The 18,790-nt window shown below is 39.8% G+C and overlaps 1 protein-coding gene across 3 annotated transcripts in view; it reads right to left on the reverse strand.

Moving 5' to 3' along the window:
• CSMD2 (CUB and Sushi multiple domains 2) overlaps window positions 1–18,790 on the reverse strand; it is a 1,533,565-nt gene that overhangs the window by 133,692 nt on the left and 1,381,083 nt on the right. For all 3 annotated transcript variants that reach the window (XM_073615428.1, XM_073615429.1, XM_073615430.1), the window contains 2 exons: window positions 10,457–10,645; window positions 9,116–9,293 (listed from right to left, as the gene is read on the reverse strand). In XM_073615428.1, the coding sequence (XP_073471529.1) occupies window positions 9,116–9,293; window positions 10,457–10,645 (367 nt within the window). The remainder of the gene's footprint in view (window positions 1–9,115; window positions 9,294–10,456; window positions 10,646–18,790) is intronic.

An 18,790-nucleotide genomic window follows, 5' to 3' on the forward strand; every position in this document is an offset into this window, starting at 1 on the left:
CAATGGGGTAGCACTGCAAACCCGCCGGCAAAGCGCCGCTGCAGCGGCACTTTGCGGGTGGTTTTAACCCTTTTTCAGCCGCTATCGGGGGTTAAAACCGCCCGAAGAGTGCCACTAAAATGATGGTAAAGCGGCGCTAAATATAGCGCCGCATTACCGCTGGCGCCCTCCCACCCCAGTGTGAAAGTAGTCTTAGAGACAATAACATTAAAGTATATCCAAAGCCTTTTTTTGTGGATAAAGTAGTCAAACATTTGATGCTATATTACATTTTTATTGCTTTCTGTGTCCTGACTGGGGGGATTCATCTATTTGTTAAGGTAACCAATGATACAGGGGGACAAATGGATGGAAAATCCAAACTTTTGGAGCTGTCTCCAGAACAACGGTTAGGCTATATCTTCCTTTGGGGGTCACTGTTCTAATATACTGATCAAAATGTGGCTGGTCCAGCAGGGAGTGGCCACATTTTGATCTGTTTGTGGGTTCCCCCCTCGGCAGAATTTGATTGTTTAATCAGTTTCTGTCATATGGACATGTTGGAAAATTTTCCATTTACATTTTCCAGCTGATTGGCTGCAGTTGCTGATCAGGGTATTCACATGTCCCAGTGAAGGGGATTCCTTCATCCACCTTGTTTATGTCACTATGTAGATTGAGAGATCTGTTACCAGTTGGCTGAAAGAAAAAAAAAAAAAAAACTGTATACTGTATGGCAAGCTTGGCAAAGATTTTTTCTTACTTCCCATTGCTTCTCCAGTGAACTAAATCATCCCAATAGGATGCAGAAGCCAAAAAACCCAAAAAACTGAAAGTTTTTTTTTTAACCTGTCTCTACTATATCCAAAATGGCTATACATACACTCTGACTGTCTTTTTTTACCTACTATGAATCTTTTCTATACAAAAATATGGAAATTATGCAATCATCCAACATCTCAATGAGGGAACTTCTGCACTTTGTAAAAACAAGTTACAACTCGAGCAGTGTTATTGAAATAGGCACCGTACAAACCAGTGCACCCTTATAATAGAGAATGAAGAAGTCATTTTTCTAGGTATATTATCTAGCTTAAGAAAAAATGTGAAAAAACTGCGCTAAGTGCTAATAAACCATTAATAAAAAATAAGTCAATTGGATACAATAGCAGCACTCACAAGTGTCCCCAATACCTCGGTGTACGTAGAAAATATTTCAATAAAAAGTGTTCTGCTATAATATCATAAAAACATTGAATAGTAAGTCCATCCATATAAAAAGGGCAAATGTTTCTGCGCCTATACCCTCCTGACACTCCTGAGGAAGTCACGTGACTGTGACGATACGCATGGAGTGGAGCCAGGTGACGCTGCCAAAACTGGAAGTGATGCAGGAGCCTTCAAGGCCTGCTGTTGGTTTTAAGAGTTTAAAGTCTTTAAACTGTAATGTAAGTAACTACGTTTAAAAAATATTTTTTAATGAAAAACTGTACTATGAGGATACCTTTTCTTGCATGAGCCACTATAAGGAAAAGAAAGGGCCATACACACGGTTGTCAACAGAGGGTCAGAACACTAGGAGAGAGAGAGAGAGAGAGAAAGAGGTGGAAGAAGACAGAGGAGTCTAAGATTGCTCACCCCAGCATAGGGTACTGCATGATTTGACCTAGCAAGAGAGGTCATAAGTCAAGGTGAGCACATAGTTTGGAAGGTGGTTGGGGATCACTGAAGCACCAGCACTTTGTATTTGGATCTCATTGCTGTGGAGTCAATTAATGCAAGCACTAGCACCTGTCATCTGGATCACATTGTTGAGAACCACTAAATGAACTGCACCTAATGGTTTTAAATGTTAAATGATTTTAAAATAATGATATTGTATGCAAGTCATGGTATAACATTTATATGTTGATGGTTAAATACAGTGGTTCTCAACCTCAGTCCTCAACTACCCCCAACAGGCCATGTTTGCAGGTTTTCCTTTATATTGCACAGGTGCATTGAATCTGAGTCAATGGCTTGGTATTTTGGACAGCTATTTTATCTAAGAGGGATTCCTAAAACATGGCTTGTTGGGGGTACTTGAGGACTGAGGTTGAGAACCATTGGTTTAATACATACAGCACATAAATCAAGGTGAGCACATAGTTTGGAAGGGGGTTGGGAATCACTGAGGCACCAGCACATTTTATTTGGATCCTATTGCTGTGGAGTCACTTAATTAATGCTAGCACCATCACCTGTCATTTTGGATCACATTGTTGAGAACCACTAAATGAATGGCACTATATGGTTTTAAAAGTTTAATGACTTTTTTATATGACTACACTTTATTCGTTTTGGACTGAAATTTTTGTTTGGAGGAAGTTATACATGCAAAAGCACTTTAATGATATTTTATGCAAGTCATTGTATAAAGTTTATATGTTGATGGTTTAATACGTATAGCGCAGAGGGTATAAGCGCAGCAACATTTGCACTTTTTATTTACTTCACTTTGTGGGAACACAATAAGGTTGGCTGCGGCCACCCATTATTAGCCCAGTTATACGTAATTTTTAAGTCCATCCATATAACAAGTGTTAGTGAAAAAGTCCATCCATATAATAAGTGTCAGTGAAAAGGTCCATTACTAAATGAAAAATCCACCGGTGCTCTTAATAACACACCATTTCACCATAAGTGGTCTGGACACCTCCACCATTCAGATGCACTTTCCAAATATTTAGACCCGCTAAAGCTAAGGTCAAACATGCTAAAAGAATAAACCACCTCTGCTGCCTTTAAAGTGATTGTAAAATCTTGTTTTTTTTTTTTTTTTAATAAAAATAACAAACATGTTATACTTACCTGGTCTGTTGCAGTGGATTTGCACAGAGCAGCCCAAATCCTCCTCTTCTTGGGTCCCTCTTCTGTGATCCTGGCCCCTCCCTCCTGTTCAGTGCCCCCACAGCACAGCTCTCCTGATTGGCTGACTGACTTTGATTGACAGCAGCCAATGACGCTACTGCTGTGTCTCAGCCAATCAGGAGGGAGAGTCTTGGATGGCCGAGACACTCATGGACATCGGTGGAGAGAGATGGGACTCAGGTAAGCATTAGGGGGTGCTGGGGCATCTGCTGCACACAGGTTTTTTTATATTAATGCATTAAGATAAAAAAAAACCTTCTGGTTTTACAACCCCTTTAAGCTTCTGCTTTCATGTAAATAGGGACGCTCTCCATCCATGCAGATTCTCCTTTCCTTGCCAACCAGTACTCAGGGGGAAGGCAAAAGAGGAAAAAGCCCCTATTGCAGTAGGTTTGAATCAGTATTTATTAAGAACACTAAAAATATACTCCCAAGCTTCCAGAAGCAAACAGACATTCAGATAAAACAAAACTCCGGCTGCTGCCCACAGACCACGTGATGACGTGACAACCCGCAAGGTTTGTTTTTTTGTTAATGGTTTATTAGCACTTAGCCAAATTTTTTCAAATTTTTTCTTAAGTTAGATAACATACCTAGGTAATCACCTCTTCCTTCTATCTTATAAAGATGCACTGCACAGCCCACTTACTCCCTCCTGCTCTGAGCTAAGTTGGGGGTAGGGACAGATAGGTCAGAGCATGCAGCTCCAGCTCCCTTTTCTCTGTGCTGTGTCTGTAACAACCACGGCAGAACAGAGAACTGGTCACGTCTAATTAATTAGCTGTTTTATATGTTTAGAAGAATGGTGCAAGCATTATGCTTACATCACTCTTTTTTCCGTCCCCCCATTATGTGCATTTATCTCATAGCATCAAATTCATAGTTCATAATGACAGATGCCCATAACAGGGTTTCGTGCACAGAAGAGAGTACTTATTGTTTCTCATGTGCCACATTCACTACTGCGCATTTATTTTTACTAAACACCTTTTTTATAAAAAAGGAGGCGAGTTGTTTAGCAACCTGACAGAATTTTTTCTCCTGTTTCAAAAACGAATTTGTCTGATTTATCACAGACGGGCCTGTTGCCAAAAACAGCCAGCAATTTGCAAAATCTAAAATGAAACACGAAACAATGTATAGTTGCTAGGGACAACAACTTCAACTTTGCCTTTTTCCTTTCTCCGGTTTTAATGAAGCAGCAGGCTAAAATATGATGGTTCAACCAACACCTGCGTTTTAATAAATTACCCTCAATCTAATAGTTTATACATTCAGAGTTTACTATGCCATTACAACTCCAATCTGTTAATCGATACATATAAGTACTGGCTATTGGCTTTTCTTTTAATTGAATCCCATGCATTACGTTTGATGCCACAGTTCATCATGTGTAGTTATAGACTGTTATCTTTTTCACAAAATTCTTTAGAAAAAGAAAAAATATGGACAAAAGTGATATTATGAGGAAAACAAAGAGACATACTAGCACACACTGTGCGCTATGTACAATGTGATATAATAGAAGTGTGCATTAGAGAGAGAAGTTGCATGGCAGAAATGAGAATCTGAGCAGTACAATATTCTTCAGGTCAGAGGCACTGACAGTTTCTGAAAACTGAGCAATTTGTCAGTGTCAGGCATGTCCCCTTCCCAGCCTCCTCCTGTCCTATCCTTACTATGCAGGCCTCCAGTGCTAGCGTTGGGGACACTTTGACAGTGTCCCCATCCTTTCCAATTAACTTCACTTGCTTTTTAAATTAGTGTTAACGAGCTGTTCTGCCACTATCCATCAGCAACCTTAAGGCCGGACCTTCAGTAAAAAAACCCACATGTATTTATCAGGCACAATGAGGTACTGTCTCAAGGATAATAAAAAGAAAAAAAAAAAGAATTATATATATATATATATATATATATATATATAAAAAAAGACAAGGTAGGGCACCTCTGTCGTATCTTCCTCTTTTCTAAATTTTCTAAAGAGATTCACATCTGATGTGGTACTCCTGCTTCCATCAGATATATAACAAAAAATTGGAGATGCAATCTCAGTTTCAAAAGCGTTTTACTTCAATCTTCGTGCATATACAAGTAAAGACTGCACAGCTTCAAACAGGAACTCTATCCTTCATCAAGTTGCATGTACAGTATCTCACAAAAGTGAGTACACCCCTCACATTTTTGTAAATATTTGATTATATCTTTTATGTGATAACACTGAAGAAATGACACTTTGCTACAATGTAAAGTAGTGAGTGTACAGCTTGTATAACAGTGTACATTTGCTGTCCCCTCAAAATAACTCAACACACAGCCATTAATGTCTAAACCGTAGGCAACAAAAGTAAGTACACCCCTAAGTGAAAATGTCCAAATTGGGTCCATTTAGCCATTTTCCCTCCCCAGTGTCATGTGACTTTTATTGTTACAAGGGCTCAGGTGTGAATGGGAGCAGGTGTGTTAAATTTGGTGTTATCGCTCTCACTCTCTCATACTGGTCACTGGAAGTTCAACATGCCACCTCATGGCAAAGAACACTCTGAGGATCTGAAAAAAAGAATTGTTGGACTACATAAAGATGGCCTAGGCTGTAAGAAGATTGCCAAGACCCTGAAACTGAGCTGCAGCACAGTGGCCAAGACCATACAGCTGTTTAACAGGACAGGTTTCACTCAGAACAGGCCTCGCCATGGTCCACCAAAGAAGTTGAGTGTACGTGCTCAGCATCATATCCAGAGGTTGTCTTTGGGAAATAGATGTATAAGTGCTGCCAGCATTGCTGCAAAGGTTGAAGGGGTGGGGGGTCAGCCTATCAGGCTGACCCCCCACCTTTTAAAGATGATGAACAAGAAAGCCTGCAAACAGTTTGCTGAAGACAAGCAGACTAAGGATATGGATTACTGGAACCATGTCCTATGGTCTGATGAGACCAAGATAAACTTATTTGGTTCTGATGGTGTCAAGCGTGTGTGGCGGCAACTAGGTAAGGAGTACAAAAACAACTCTGTTTTGCCTACATTCAAGCATGGTGGTGGGAGTGTCATGGTCTGGATCCGCATGAGTGCTGCCAGCACTGGGGAGCTACAGTTTATTGAGGGAACCATGAATGCCAACATGTACTGTGACATACTGAAGCAGAACATGATCCCCTCCCTTACCATGACTGGGCCGCATGGCAGTATTCCAACATGATAATGACCCCAAATACACCTCCAAGATGACCACTGCCTTGCTAAAGAAGCTGAGGGTAAAGGTGATGGACTGGCCAAGCATTTCCCCAGACCTAAACCCTATTGAGCATCTGTGGGGCATCCTCAAATGGAAGGTGGAGGAGCGCAAGGTCTCTAACATCAACCATCTCCGTGATGTCATCATGGAGGAGTGGAAGAGGACTCAAGTGGCAACCTGTGAAGCTCTGGTGAACTCCATGGCCAAGAGGGTTAAGACAGTGCTGGAAAATAATGGTGGTCGCACAAAATATTGACACTTTGGGCCCAATTTGGACATTTTCACTTAGAGGTGTACTCACTTTTGTTGCGAGCAGTTTAGATATTAATGGCTGTGTGTTGAGTCATTTTGAGGGGACAGCAAATTTACACTGTTATACAAGCTGTACACTCACTGCTTTACAAAGTGTCATTTCTTTAGTGTTGTCACATGAAAAGATATAATAAAATATTTACAAAAATGTGAGGGGTATACTCACTTTTGTGAGATACTATCTTGCCTATAGTCAAGCGTGGTGGTAAGAATGTTATGGACTGGGGCTGCATGAGTGCTGCCAGCCCTTCAGGTCTGGTGTGAATTTTTAGGGGGGAACACCATGCCATTTTTTTAAAATTTTGGCACGGAGTTCCCCTTAATATCCATCCCAGACCTGAAGGGCCTGATAATGGAATTTTGGGGGACCCCCACGCATTTTCTTTTTTTATTTTTCAATGACTTTCAATGACTTTTATGTGTATTGTCGGGACCGACAATTTATTAATAGCCGGCACTAGCACTAGCACTTTTAAATGACTTTTTTTTTCCTTTAGAAATGTCATTTTGCTCTCAGACTGTTATAAACACGGGAAACATGCGCTACTTTACAGGCATACTATAGACACCCCCCAGGTACGAAAATTAAAGGAATATTTCACTTTTATTGTTTCACTTTAAGCATTATTAAAATCACTGCTCCTGAAAAAACGTCCGTTTTTAAAACTTTTTTTGCATTGATACATGTCCCCTGGGGCAGGACCCAGGTCCCCAAACACTTTTTATGACAATAACTTGCATATTAACCTTTAAAATTAGCACTTTAGATTTCTCCCATAGAATTTTAAAGGGTGCTCCGCGGCTTCTTTCGAATTTGCCACGGACACCCCAAATTGTTCGCTGTTCGTCGAATGGGCGAACAGCCAATGTTCGAGTCAAACTTATCTTCGACTCAAACAGATAGCCCATCCCTACTAACTAGTAGTCACACCTGCCTTGCTGGACTCAGATACCACCAGGGACATTGTATGCATTAAATTTGTATGTTCTTCCTATGTTTCTTTGAGTTTTCTCTGGCTGTTGTGGTTTTCCTTCAAGCAACCAATAACATTCTTGTATTTTAATTGATAGTCTGAAGATTACTATTCATACAGTGTGTCTGTAAAACTGAGAGTTCCTTAGAAGAATAGCTTGATGTGTTTCAATATATGTAATCTTTAAAGAGAAAGTAAACTCAGCACCTCAAATGCTCCTTTTTAATAAATCCTGTCTGCTACACCTTCCCATAACATTCTGCATTACTCTTTGCCCCTTCAGATGTTTCTTACTGTTTTCCCAAGTGGTTGTAAAATCTTGCTTCCTTGTAGCAGCCGGCGCCATCTCAGCTACTGTCTTCCGAGGCTGCAGTGTAGATTACTTCCGCCCTTCCTGTTATTCTCTGCTGTTATCTCGCACATGCTCACATATGTTGCAGCCAAGCCTTGTTTTCACTAGAGATTGCTATAGCAACCAATCCTGCTTATCGAGGCACAGGCAAGTGGGCAAATATTTCAGCACTTGTTAACTTTGTAGGGCTTTTTTAACCCTGTACAATGCAATTGAATATATAATGCAGCTGATCTTCTTGCTCTGGGATGCTTTGTAATGCGCTGATGTTTACACCCTCCCTGTGACGTTGCAAGTCACATGGGGTGTTTCGGGAACTGAATTACACTGTAATCTCGTGAGATCTCTGAACAGTGCCGCAGAGAGAAGATGCACATTTATGAATTGACTGACGGCACAATGAGCATACCATTAATGAGGAGAGAATATGCGCATGTGGCAGTGACGTCATGAAAACGAACCTGACAGATTACAAGCAAACTGAGCAGGTTAGGATCAATCCATAAAGAGCAATGTGTACAGTGCTTATTGATGATTACATCTGGGAAAACTTATCAAGGAGGGTTTACAACCACTTTAAGGCTTTGACTAAAGCCAGCCATAGACAGTTCAAAATTGTTAGCTATAGCAGCTAGCAATAATCACTGTGTTCTTCCAGCCGGGACGACTCCCTGCCCTTGCCGAGAGAACACTGACTGTGTTGATGGGGGAATGTATGGCCGGCTTTATGCTTCATTCAATCAAAAAATTATAGTAAATAAAATAAACAATATTTTGCTATTTATACAGCTGCCCAAACCTAAGCAGACCATAGACGGTTCAAATCTCGGCTGGTTCAACAGAGACCGACCGAGATTTGAACCATGCATGGGCAGGCTGATTGTACCCAAGTTGATCCTTTCAGATTTTCATGTGAATATTGCCAGAGGCTATAGCACAAGCAATAATCAATGTGTGTTCTCCTGGCCGTGGTTAGGAGAAAGAAAATTGCTCCATCTATGGATGGCTTTAGACAGACAGGCCATCTGGTAAAATCTATCCCAGGTATAGACATCTCAACAAAGAAAGCCATGCACAGTGATAACTACTTATCTTGACCCACCTCCCCAATATATGGATCATACAGGGGACAATAAAAGTGGTTGTAAGTGATCTATATGATCTATTTAATCTTGGCCATTCAATATTAGAGCAAACGTCTTGTCAGAAAACAATCTACATGAATTTTCTTAACTGTATGTGCATTTAAGTTAGAATAAAGATTTGAAAGAAGAGAGAACTTTCAAAGGTTGTAACATACTATCATTAGAGTTATATCTTACTATTATCATGTAATACAATGCAAAGAGATGCTTACCAGATAGTTATGTGATCATTCTGAGGTTCAGTTTCTAAAATTGTGAAGTTTATGTGTATTCCAAATCCTACTGGAACAGTAACGATCCAGGAACAGTCCTGAGAGTTTGGGTACTGATTAGGGAAGCCAGGGGAATAGATGGAGCCATTGAATGCTGTGACATTTCCTCCACACGGTACTAATCGTGACATGAAAGAGCAGTCAAAAGAATCCAATGTTAATCAGAGAAAGACATTTATTCAACTAAAAAATCCTATATGTGTGCATATATATACATACATATAAATATAAAGAGTCTTCACTAGAAACATGCACGTACACCACTATGAACTAACTTATTACAGTGATTTAAATAAATGTTCTGTGGAACACAAACTAAAATATTTATTTTAGTTGTTGAGCGTATATTAGCTTTTTTTTAACAAAGCACTCCTGGGCGCTGAACTTCTTGACTCTCCTCTTTGGAGAGAATTTTCCATATATTCATATAGTATCACGTGCTCTTTACAGGTTCCTGAATAAAAAGTATGTAGCCGAAACAAGTGAAATAAGAAGTTTAGTTTAATGTCACAGGGATGGGAATACAGAAAATAGCATCTAGCCCTATACCATTCTCTCCAAAACTGAAAAAGCTGGTAATTAAATTTGTCAAAAATCTAATTTGATTGGGAACAGCTTAGTGAACATGCAGACCCAAATGCTATGTACATTTTCATTATTTCTCTTATTAAACCTATAATTTCCATTTATTTGTTTGCTTTTAATAACCCTCTCTAATAATACCTAGTTATAGCTGAGTATTACATTTCCCAGATGTCTCTACTTCTGGCAAAACATCATTAAGCTGGATCAGTTCCATAGCTTGCAAATAATTACATATACATTATATGAAGGGAAACTGCTAAATTAGAATATTACTCAATGTGTTATTTTAACACATGCATACAGTTAAACAAACATGTAGTCATTAATTTTACCTTTTACAAAAGGTTTAGAACATTACCTTTTCTTAAGGTTTTAACAGGCAATTAAAATTTATTTTATATACGTTTAGTTTATTTAAGAAAACTACTAAACCACAGTAATTCAAAATAACCTATAAACAGTCATCTTTTCTTATTCCTGCCCTAACTGACGAGAAGTAAAAATAATTTTATTGCTTTGGGCTACTGTATTTCACACTTTATCAGTTCAATTTTAGATGCTTTAAAAAAAAAAGCATGATTTTGTTTTATATACCTGTAGCTAAACTACATGCACTACTTCCACAGTCACATATACAAGACATTGATACAGTCAAGGAAACCGCACATTTGGTAATTCTAACTCTAACACACTTACCCTCACACCTGGGAAATGGATGATCCCAGTTTCTATTGGTGCCATGCTGGCAGGTCAACACAGGATGACCTATCAGTTGATACCCAGGAGAACACTCAAAAGAGATTGACTGTCCCACATTATAACCGGCTCCTCGGACTACACCATGGGAGAAAGGTTCGGGGTCTGGACACTCTTGGAGCTCATATGCTGCAGAAAGAAAGTATATATTAAATGTATAAAACTTCCAAAATACTACTATAAATATTAAAATGCCAAGAAATTGTACAGTTATTCAAGCTAATAATAATAGTAATAATAATAATAATAATAACAGTTTCAGTAGAAAAGGGGATTAACAATGTTAAAACAAAAATTTGTGCAGCCTTGATCATCACACCTTTTACAGGTTAGTAGGACATCCCATTCCAAAACCATGGGCTTTAACATGGAGTTGTCTCCCCCTCCCTCCCCCTTTTGTGGCTACAACAGCCTCTATACTTCCGGAAAGGTATGGCATGGAGTGTATCTGTGACAAATTGTACCCATTAAGGCAAATTTGTGGGTCAGGTACTGATGCTGGACAAGAAGACTTGGTTCTCAACCAATGTTCCAATTCATACCAAAGCTTTTCAATAGAGTTGAAGTCAGGGCAAGCCACTCAAGCACCACCACCTCCAACTTTTAAAACCAGTCAGTTTTTGATCGTGTGTCTTCCCTAAAGTGCTGAAAGCTGATTTCTGTTTTTGTGGAATACTACACTACATTGCTCTTAGCAGCACGTTAAAAATAAATTCCACCTTGCAGTCAGCACAGCAGCAAATGAAGGTTAACCAGTCATTCTGTGTCTATTTTGAAGAGGTGTCTGATGACCAGAGTGTTCCAATTATTGTAGTGTTGGAGACCCAATATAAGGCATTTTCACTCTTGCAATATTGTAATCTTGTATTCATGCTTCACAGAGTAAAGGTAATTTTTTGTTAAATGGTTCATGCTGTGGAATCCCTGCTAAAAAGAGACCACTTAGAATTCCCTGTTTACCTTTAAAATCCCCAAATAACTTTTGGAGCATATCATAGTTTTGTTTTGCATTATAATAAGTTTTTTTTTCTTAAAAACACAAACTGTTATTTCCTTAAAGCAAACCAGTCTTGTTTAAAATTCTGAAATGGATCAACAGTGTTAGACAAAGTACCTACAAGTGCCTGTATGTACCTCTTTTCCATCCAGAACTTGAAGTGCTCGATATGCATACAACAATTCTACATCCCTACAATTCTGCATTGCAATTAACCATAGCCTTGTGACCAATAAAGAGACCTGGTTTGAAGTGGGATTTTACTACAGGTACTGCAAGACAATATTTGAATACTGAATACCCCAGGAGTAGAACCTTCTGGAGGTGCTCAGGGTATGTGATTGTTTTTGAAAGAGAAAGGTTTTGAAAAAAACAAACATCCATACTCACCTCCATGCTGCAACATCTAACACCAAGAAGTGATCACATGACCAAATAATACCTAACTGTGCTGTGCACATAACTGCTGCTAAACTAGAACGTAAAAATACACGTACAATTAACTCCCTTCATAAAAATGTAACATTTGTACTTATTACAACGAATAAAAACATGAACTGATTTGTACAAAAATCAGAATGTGTATATACTGTATATAAGTATACAGTACTGTGCAAAAGTTTTAGGCAGGTGTGAAGAAATTCTATAACGTAAAAATGCTTTAAAAATATATGTTTTAAGTAGGTTGTTAAGCCACTACTATAAAAACCTCCCATCCCCTCTGTAACATAACAATATGTGTCCCTGTGCCTGTGCTCCCGACGCCCATGTGACTCCTTGGCTCTCCCCTCTGCCCGGCTGACAGCTCCAGCGGGTGGGGCCATGCACTCCTGATGACCTCAGCTGGGAGGGTGGGGAAGAAAGAGAAGATAGAGCTGAGGAGTCACGTGAGCACCGGGAGCTGCTCTGATATAGGTACAGACCGGCATATTTTTTATATAACACAGTCACAGGGACACATATTGTTATGTTACAGAGGGGATGGGAGGATTTTATAGTAGTTATGAAAGCAGCAGGAGGGGAGGGGGTGGACGCTGACACGAGCAGACAGGCAGGGAGGGGGGACAGAGAAGGAAAGAGGCATGTAAACTGACCACGGTGTCAGGACTCAGCAGCCATGATAAACCATGGTCTGTTTACAGGGGGTATAGCCAGGCAGGATCAGCCAGGTTTTTTAGGTAATAGAAGGGGTCGAATTACACAGCACAAACACTCTGCTGTATAACATGTTTTTTTTCTAGGTTAACAAACACTTTAAATAGTTTTTTTATTATCAATTTACAAAATACAAATGAGTGAACAGAAGAAAAATCAAATCAAATCAATATTTGGTGTGACTATCCTTTGGTTTCAAACCAGCACACTTGCACACTTTGTACACTTGCACAAAGTCATGGATTTTGTAGGATTAGAAAGGTGTATGACTAACGATTATATCAAGCAGATGCTAATAATCATCAGTTTCATATGTAGATTTAAACACAGTCATTAACTGAAATATAAACAGCTGGGCAGCTTAAACTGAATGAGGAACATCCAAGCTCTTCTACTAAGGTGAGGTTGTGGAAGACAATTTCATATTACAGGTCATACACCATGGCAAGACTTAGCACAGAGACAAGACACAAGGTTATACAGCATCAGAAAAAATTTCAAAGCAGACTGGGGTTTCAAGATGTGCTGTTCAAGCTCTTTTGAAGAAGCACAAAGAAAAATGCAATATTGAGGGCCACATATGCAGTGGTCTGACAAAGAAACCTATTGTAGCAGATGAAAGACACATCATGCTTACTTCTCTTCAATATCGGAAGATGTCCAGCAGTGTCATCAGCACAAAACTGGTGGAAACCAGTGGGACCCAGGTACTCCTATCTACTGTCTGAAGATGTCTGGCCAGAAGTGGTCTTTATGGAAGAATTTCAGCCAAAAAGCCATACCTCCAATGTAGAAACAGGGCTAAGCGACTCAGCTATGCAAAAAAATATAGGAACTCGAGTGCAGAAAATAGCAGCAGTCAAAATACAAAATATTTTGCTGTACGAGAAGGTAGTCTGTTCAGCGAAGGGCTGGAGACTGGTACAAAAATGAGTGTCTGCAGGCAACAGTGAATTATGGTGGAGATTCCTTGCACGTTTGGGGCTGCATTTCTGTAAATGGAGTTGGAGATTTGGTCAGGATCAATGGTGTCCTCAATACTGAGAATAACAGGGAAATACTTATGCCATGCCATCAGGGAGGCATGTGATGGGCCCCATCACTGCAGCAGGACAATGACCCCAAACATACAACCAATGTCATTAAGAAGTGATTTTGACCACAGGACTAGACATGTGCAGTACAAAAAATTTGTTTTGTTTTGTTATTCATTTAGTTAAATTTGTTTAATCAAATTAATTTGTTTTCGGAATTCTTTTTGTTTATTCATATTCAATTCTATTCAAATTCAAATTCGGATCGATTTGAAAAGTTTTCAAATTAATTTTGAATAGTTTTCGAATGCAAATAGTTTTCCAATTTCCAAAGAGAATAAAATAGAATAGAAAATAAAGGAATAGAAAATAAAAAAAATATAATAGAATATAAAAGAATATAACAGAAAAAAAAAGAACAGACTAGAATGGGATAGAATAGAAAGGAATATAATGGAATAAAAATAAAATAGAATTAAACAAATTATAACCATCTATTGAAATTTGAATAGAATAGAAAAGAATAGAATTAAAAGAAAAACAATAGAATAAAATAGAAATAATATAACCATTTTCCAAAATTCAAATATAATCAATTCAAATTTGAATATAATAGAATAGAGTAGAATAGAATAGAAAATAACACAATAGTACAGAAAAAATACAGAGTAGAATTGAATGAATATAACCATCTTCCTATTCTAATCTATTCTTTTCTATTCTATTCAAATAGATTCTATTTGAATTTTTGAAAATTGTTATATTCTTTCTATTCTATTCTATTGTTTTTTTTAATTATATTCTTTTTCTATTTGTTTATTCTATTCTTCTATTTTATCTATTTTATTCTATTCTATTCAAATGTATTCTATTAGAAATTCAAATTTCAGAAGATGGTTATATTCTTTCTATTCTATTATGTTTATTTTCTATACTATTCTATTATTTTCTACTCTATTCTAATCAAATCTTTTCGATTCTATTTAAATTCGAATTAATTCTATTTGAAGTTTGGGAAATTGTTATATTCATTATATTCTATTCTTTTTTAATTATATTAGTTTCTATTCTATTCTATTCTATTCTTTTTATCTATTCTTTTCTATTCTATTCTTTTCTTATGTATTCAAATACAAATGTATTCTATTTGAAATATGAATTTCAGAACATGGTTATAGTCTATGTTATTCTATTCTATTTGTCTATTCTGTTATTTTATTTTCTATTCTACAGTACCTGACCGCGAGATTGTGTTTCCAGTGCGATCCTATCGCGCTGGTTCTCGGCGCCAGGGTACTGTGCATGTTGTGCTGGCTCGCTGATCGGGAAAGAAAAACTTTTTTTCCTTTCGCAATGAGCGACAGGCAGTGCTGACAGCTGTCTGGTATGAATCATGAGGGGGAATGCTGTGCCAAATTTAAATGAAAAAAAAAACGGCGTGGGTTCCCCCCCAGGGGCATACCAGGCCCTTAGGTCTGGTACAGATTGTAAGGGGATCCCCCTACGCCGAAAAATCGGCGTGGGGGTCCCCCCAAATCCATACCAGACCCTTATCCGAGCACGCAGCCCGGCCGGTCAGGAAAGGGGGTGGGGACGAGCAAGCACCCCCGCTCCTGAGCCGTACCAGGCCACATGCCCTCAACATGGGGGGTGGGGCTTTGGGGGAGGGGGCACCCTGCGGGCCCACCCACCCCAAAGCATCTTGTCCCCATGTTGATGAGGACAAGGGCCTCTACCCGACAACCCTGGCCGTTGGTTGTCGGGGTCTGCGGGCGGAGGGCTTATCGGAATCCGGGAGCCCCCTTTAATAAGAGGGCCCCCAGATCCCGGCCCCCCACCCTATGTGAATGAGTATGGGGTACATGGTACCCCTACCCATTCACCTAGGGAAAAAAAGTGTCAATAAAAAAGAAACACATTAATTTATAAATAATTTGTAATTTATTAGGCAGCTCCGGGGGTCTTCTTCCGACTTTGGGGGTTTTCTTCCGACTTCAGGGGTCTTCTTCTGACTTCAGGGGTCTTCTGCCAACTTCGGGGGTCTTCTGCCAACTTCTCCCTCTCTCTGGTGTCGTCTCCGCGCTCTTTGGTTCTTCTCCGGTGCCTTCTTCCTTCTTCTGCCGGGGCTCCTCTGCTATCTTCTGCTCTTTTGACACTCTTTTACTAGCGGAGGAGCCCGGTCTTCTGCGCTGTCTTGTCCCCTCTTCTCTTCCAGAGATGTTGACACAACGCTCTCTCCTGCTGGAATGCTGTTTGTGAGCTGCGCAGCCATTTATATACGCGATGACCCCGCCCCCTTGTGACGTCACAGTCCCAGCATGCGCAGGGACTCTGTGGGCACGCCCCCTTATGACGCCAGAGTCCCTGCGCATGCTGGACTGGTACGGCTCAGGAGGGGGGCGCTCGTCCCCACCCCCTTTCCTGACCGGCCGTGCTGCGTGCTCAGATAAGGGTCTGGTATGGATTTGGGGGGACCCCACGCTGATTTTTCGGTGTGGGGGTACCCCTTACAATCCGTACCAGACCTGAGGGCCTGGTATGCCCCTGAGGGGTACCCACACCATTTTTTTCATTTAAAATTTGGCGCGGCATTTTCCCTCATGATTCATACCAGACAGCTGTCAGCACTGCCTGTCGTTCATCGCGAAAGGAAAAAAAAAGTTTTCCTTTCCCGATCAGCGAGCCAGCTCAGGGCTGGCTCCCGCGACGGGGCTCGCGGGTGTCAAATCTCGCCGATAAACGCGGCGAGATTGACACAATATCGCGGTCACCTACTGTATTTTGTTCTGTTTTACTCTATTCTATTATTTTATTTTCTGTTATATTCTTTTCTATTATTTTTTTGCTATACTACTCCTTTATTTTCTATTCTATTTTATTGTCTTTGAAAATTGGAAAATGATTCGAATTCGAAAATTATTCGAAAACAATTCGAAAATGACTTGAATTCAAATTTCGTCCGAATTTTTTTTTTGTTATTTTGGATTCGTTTAAATTCGGTACTATTGTAAATCAGAAATTTGCATACATCTGAATTTCCAAAACAAAAATGTATCAAAATTTCAATTCGGAATGAAACAAACCGCACATGTCTAAACAGGACACCCCACCCTCTACTCAATTACATAACATAGGGGAAGTGTTCTGTAGTACACAGAAGAGAACTGGGCTGGGCTCATAACTATGCTTCAGATTTGAGTGAAGCACAGGCGTGCTGCTGAAGTTAGGAAGGTGCCCACTGGATATCTAGCAGAATTAGTTTTTCTGTACTTGCAACATTTTTTTAAAGGCTGTTTCATTGCACTTCTCCACCAATGATTTTACTGGGGTCGCTTGTTTGCTGGGGACACACCCCTCAAACAGGGATTGTCTCCAGGATACAGGGATAAATGGTAACCTTAACCCTGTCTGTCTTGGAATACATCATGCTATATCACTGACTAGTGATATAGAACCGTCATATTGGCTAAATAATCTACATGCATTTACTCATATGGTAAATACTGCTAAAGTAATATAACCTGAAGTTTTTACTAAAGTTATCAAGTATATAATATTGGCAAAATGGATATGCTACTGAACCATGGGGTAAGTTTTCAATAAATAAAATTAAAAATTTTTTTGCCTGGAATTTTGTCTGTATTTTACAGTTCAATAGTAATTTAATTCTAGAAGGAATATTTATTTACGGTATGTGGGCAAGGATCAATATCAACAGGTCTAACTTAAAGCCGCCTTTATGCAACTGCAAAAGTGCACATCGCCTAGGGGATTATGTATAAATCAGAGAACGTTCCTTTCACAAACATTCGTTGGTAGAGAATTAGTCACTACCAAAACACATACACGTGGGTGGTTCTCCACCAGGGAATGCTTGTGAAAGTTACATTGTCTACTTTATTAATAGACCCCTTAAAATGGAATAATAGTCACTTTAAAGTGGTTCTCAGGCCTAAACATTTTATACCTGAGGTAAAAATGTTTAGGCATCACCTTTCTCCATCACCCCCCCCCCATCCCTGTGACTTACCTAAGTCCTCATTCGATCAAGCACTGTGTACTTCTGCAGCTCTTCTCTCCTCTCTCTTCCAGGTCCCACTGGCTTTGCTAGGGCATTGAGAGGCATTGGCTCCCACTGCTGTCAATCAGAGCCAGTGACGAGGGATCGGAGGATTCGTACTGTACACACGTTCAGACATTGATCAGACATTCCGACAACAAAAACCATGGATTTTTTCTGACGGATGTTGGCTCAAACAGTTTTGCATACACACGGTTGCACAAAGTTGTCGGAAGATCCGATCGTTCTGAATGCAGTGACGTAAAACACGTATTTCGGGACTATAAACAGGGCAGTAGCCAATAGCTTTCATCTCTTAATTTATTCTGAGCATGCATGGCACTTTGTGCGTCGGAATTTTCCACACACGGTCGGAATTTACGCCAACGGATTTTGTTGTCGGAAAAATTTATAGTCTGCTCTCAAACTTTGTGTGTCGGAAATTCCGATGGAAAAAGTCCGATGGAGCCCACACACGATCGGAATTTCCGACAACACAATCCGATCGCACATATTCCGTCGGAAAGTCTGACCGTGTGTACAGGGCAGTAGTGTCAATGGGTGCAGCAGTGGGGCTTGGGAGCGAGAATGCACAAGTTCCCTCATGGGAAGCCACTTCCCATGGGGACACTGGACAGAGAGGAGGGGCCAGGATCACCGGCAGGTGACACGAGAAGAGGAAGTTTGCGGCCGCTCTGTGCAATTCCATTGCACAGACCAGGTAAGTATAGACATTTTTGTTATTTAAAAAAAAAATTACCTTTATAATTACTTTAAATCTGCAAAGCTGCACACAGACATTTAAAGCAGGCACACATGTACCTTAACCACTTCAATACCAGGCACTTAGACACCTTCCTGCCTAGGCCAATTTTCAGCTTTCAGCGCTGTTGCAATTTGAATGACAATTGCGCGGTCATACAACACTGTACTCAAACATATTTTTTATCACTTTGTTCCCACAAATAGAGCTTTCTTTTGGTGGTATTTGATCACCTCTGCGATTTTTATTTTTTGCGCAACAAATA

Source organism: Aquarana catesbeiana, linkage group LG02 (genome assembly GCF_042186555.1).
Source record: "Aquarana catesbeiana isolate 2022-GZ linkage group LG02, ASM4218655v1, whole genome shotgun sequence".
NCBI lineage: Eukaryota > Metazoa > Chordata > Amphibia > Anura > Ranidae > Aquarana > Aquarana catesbeiana.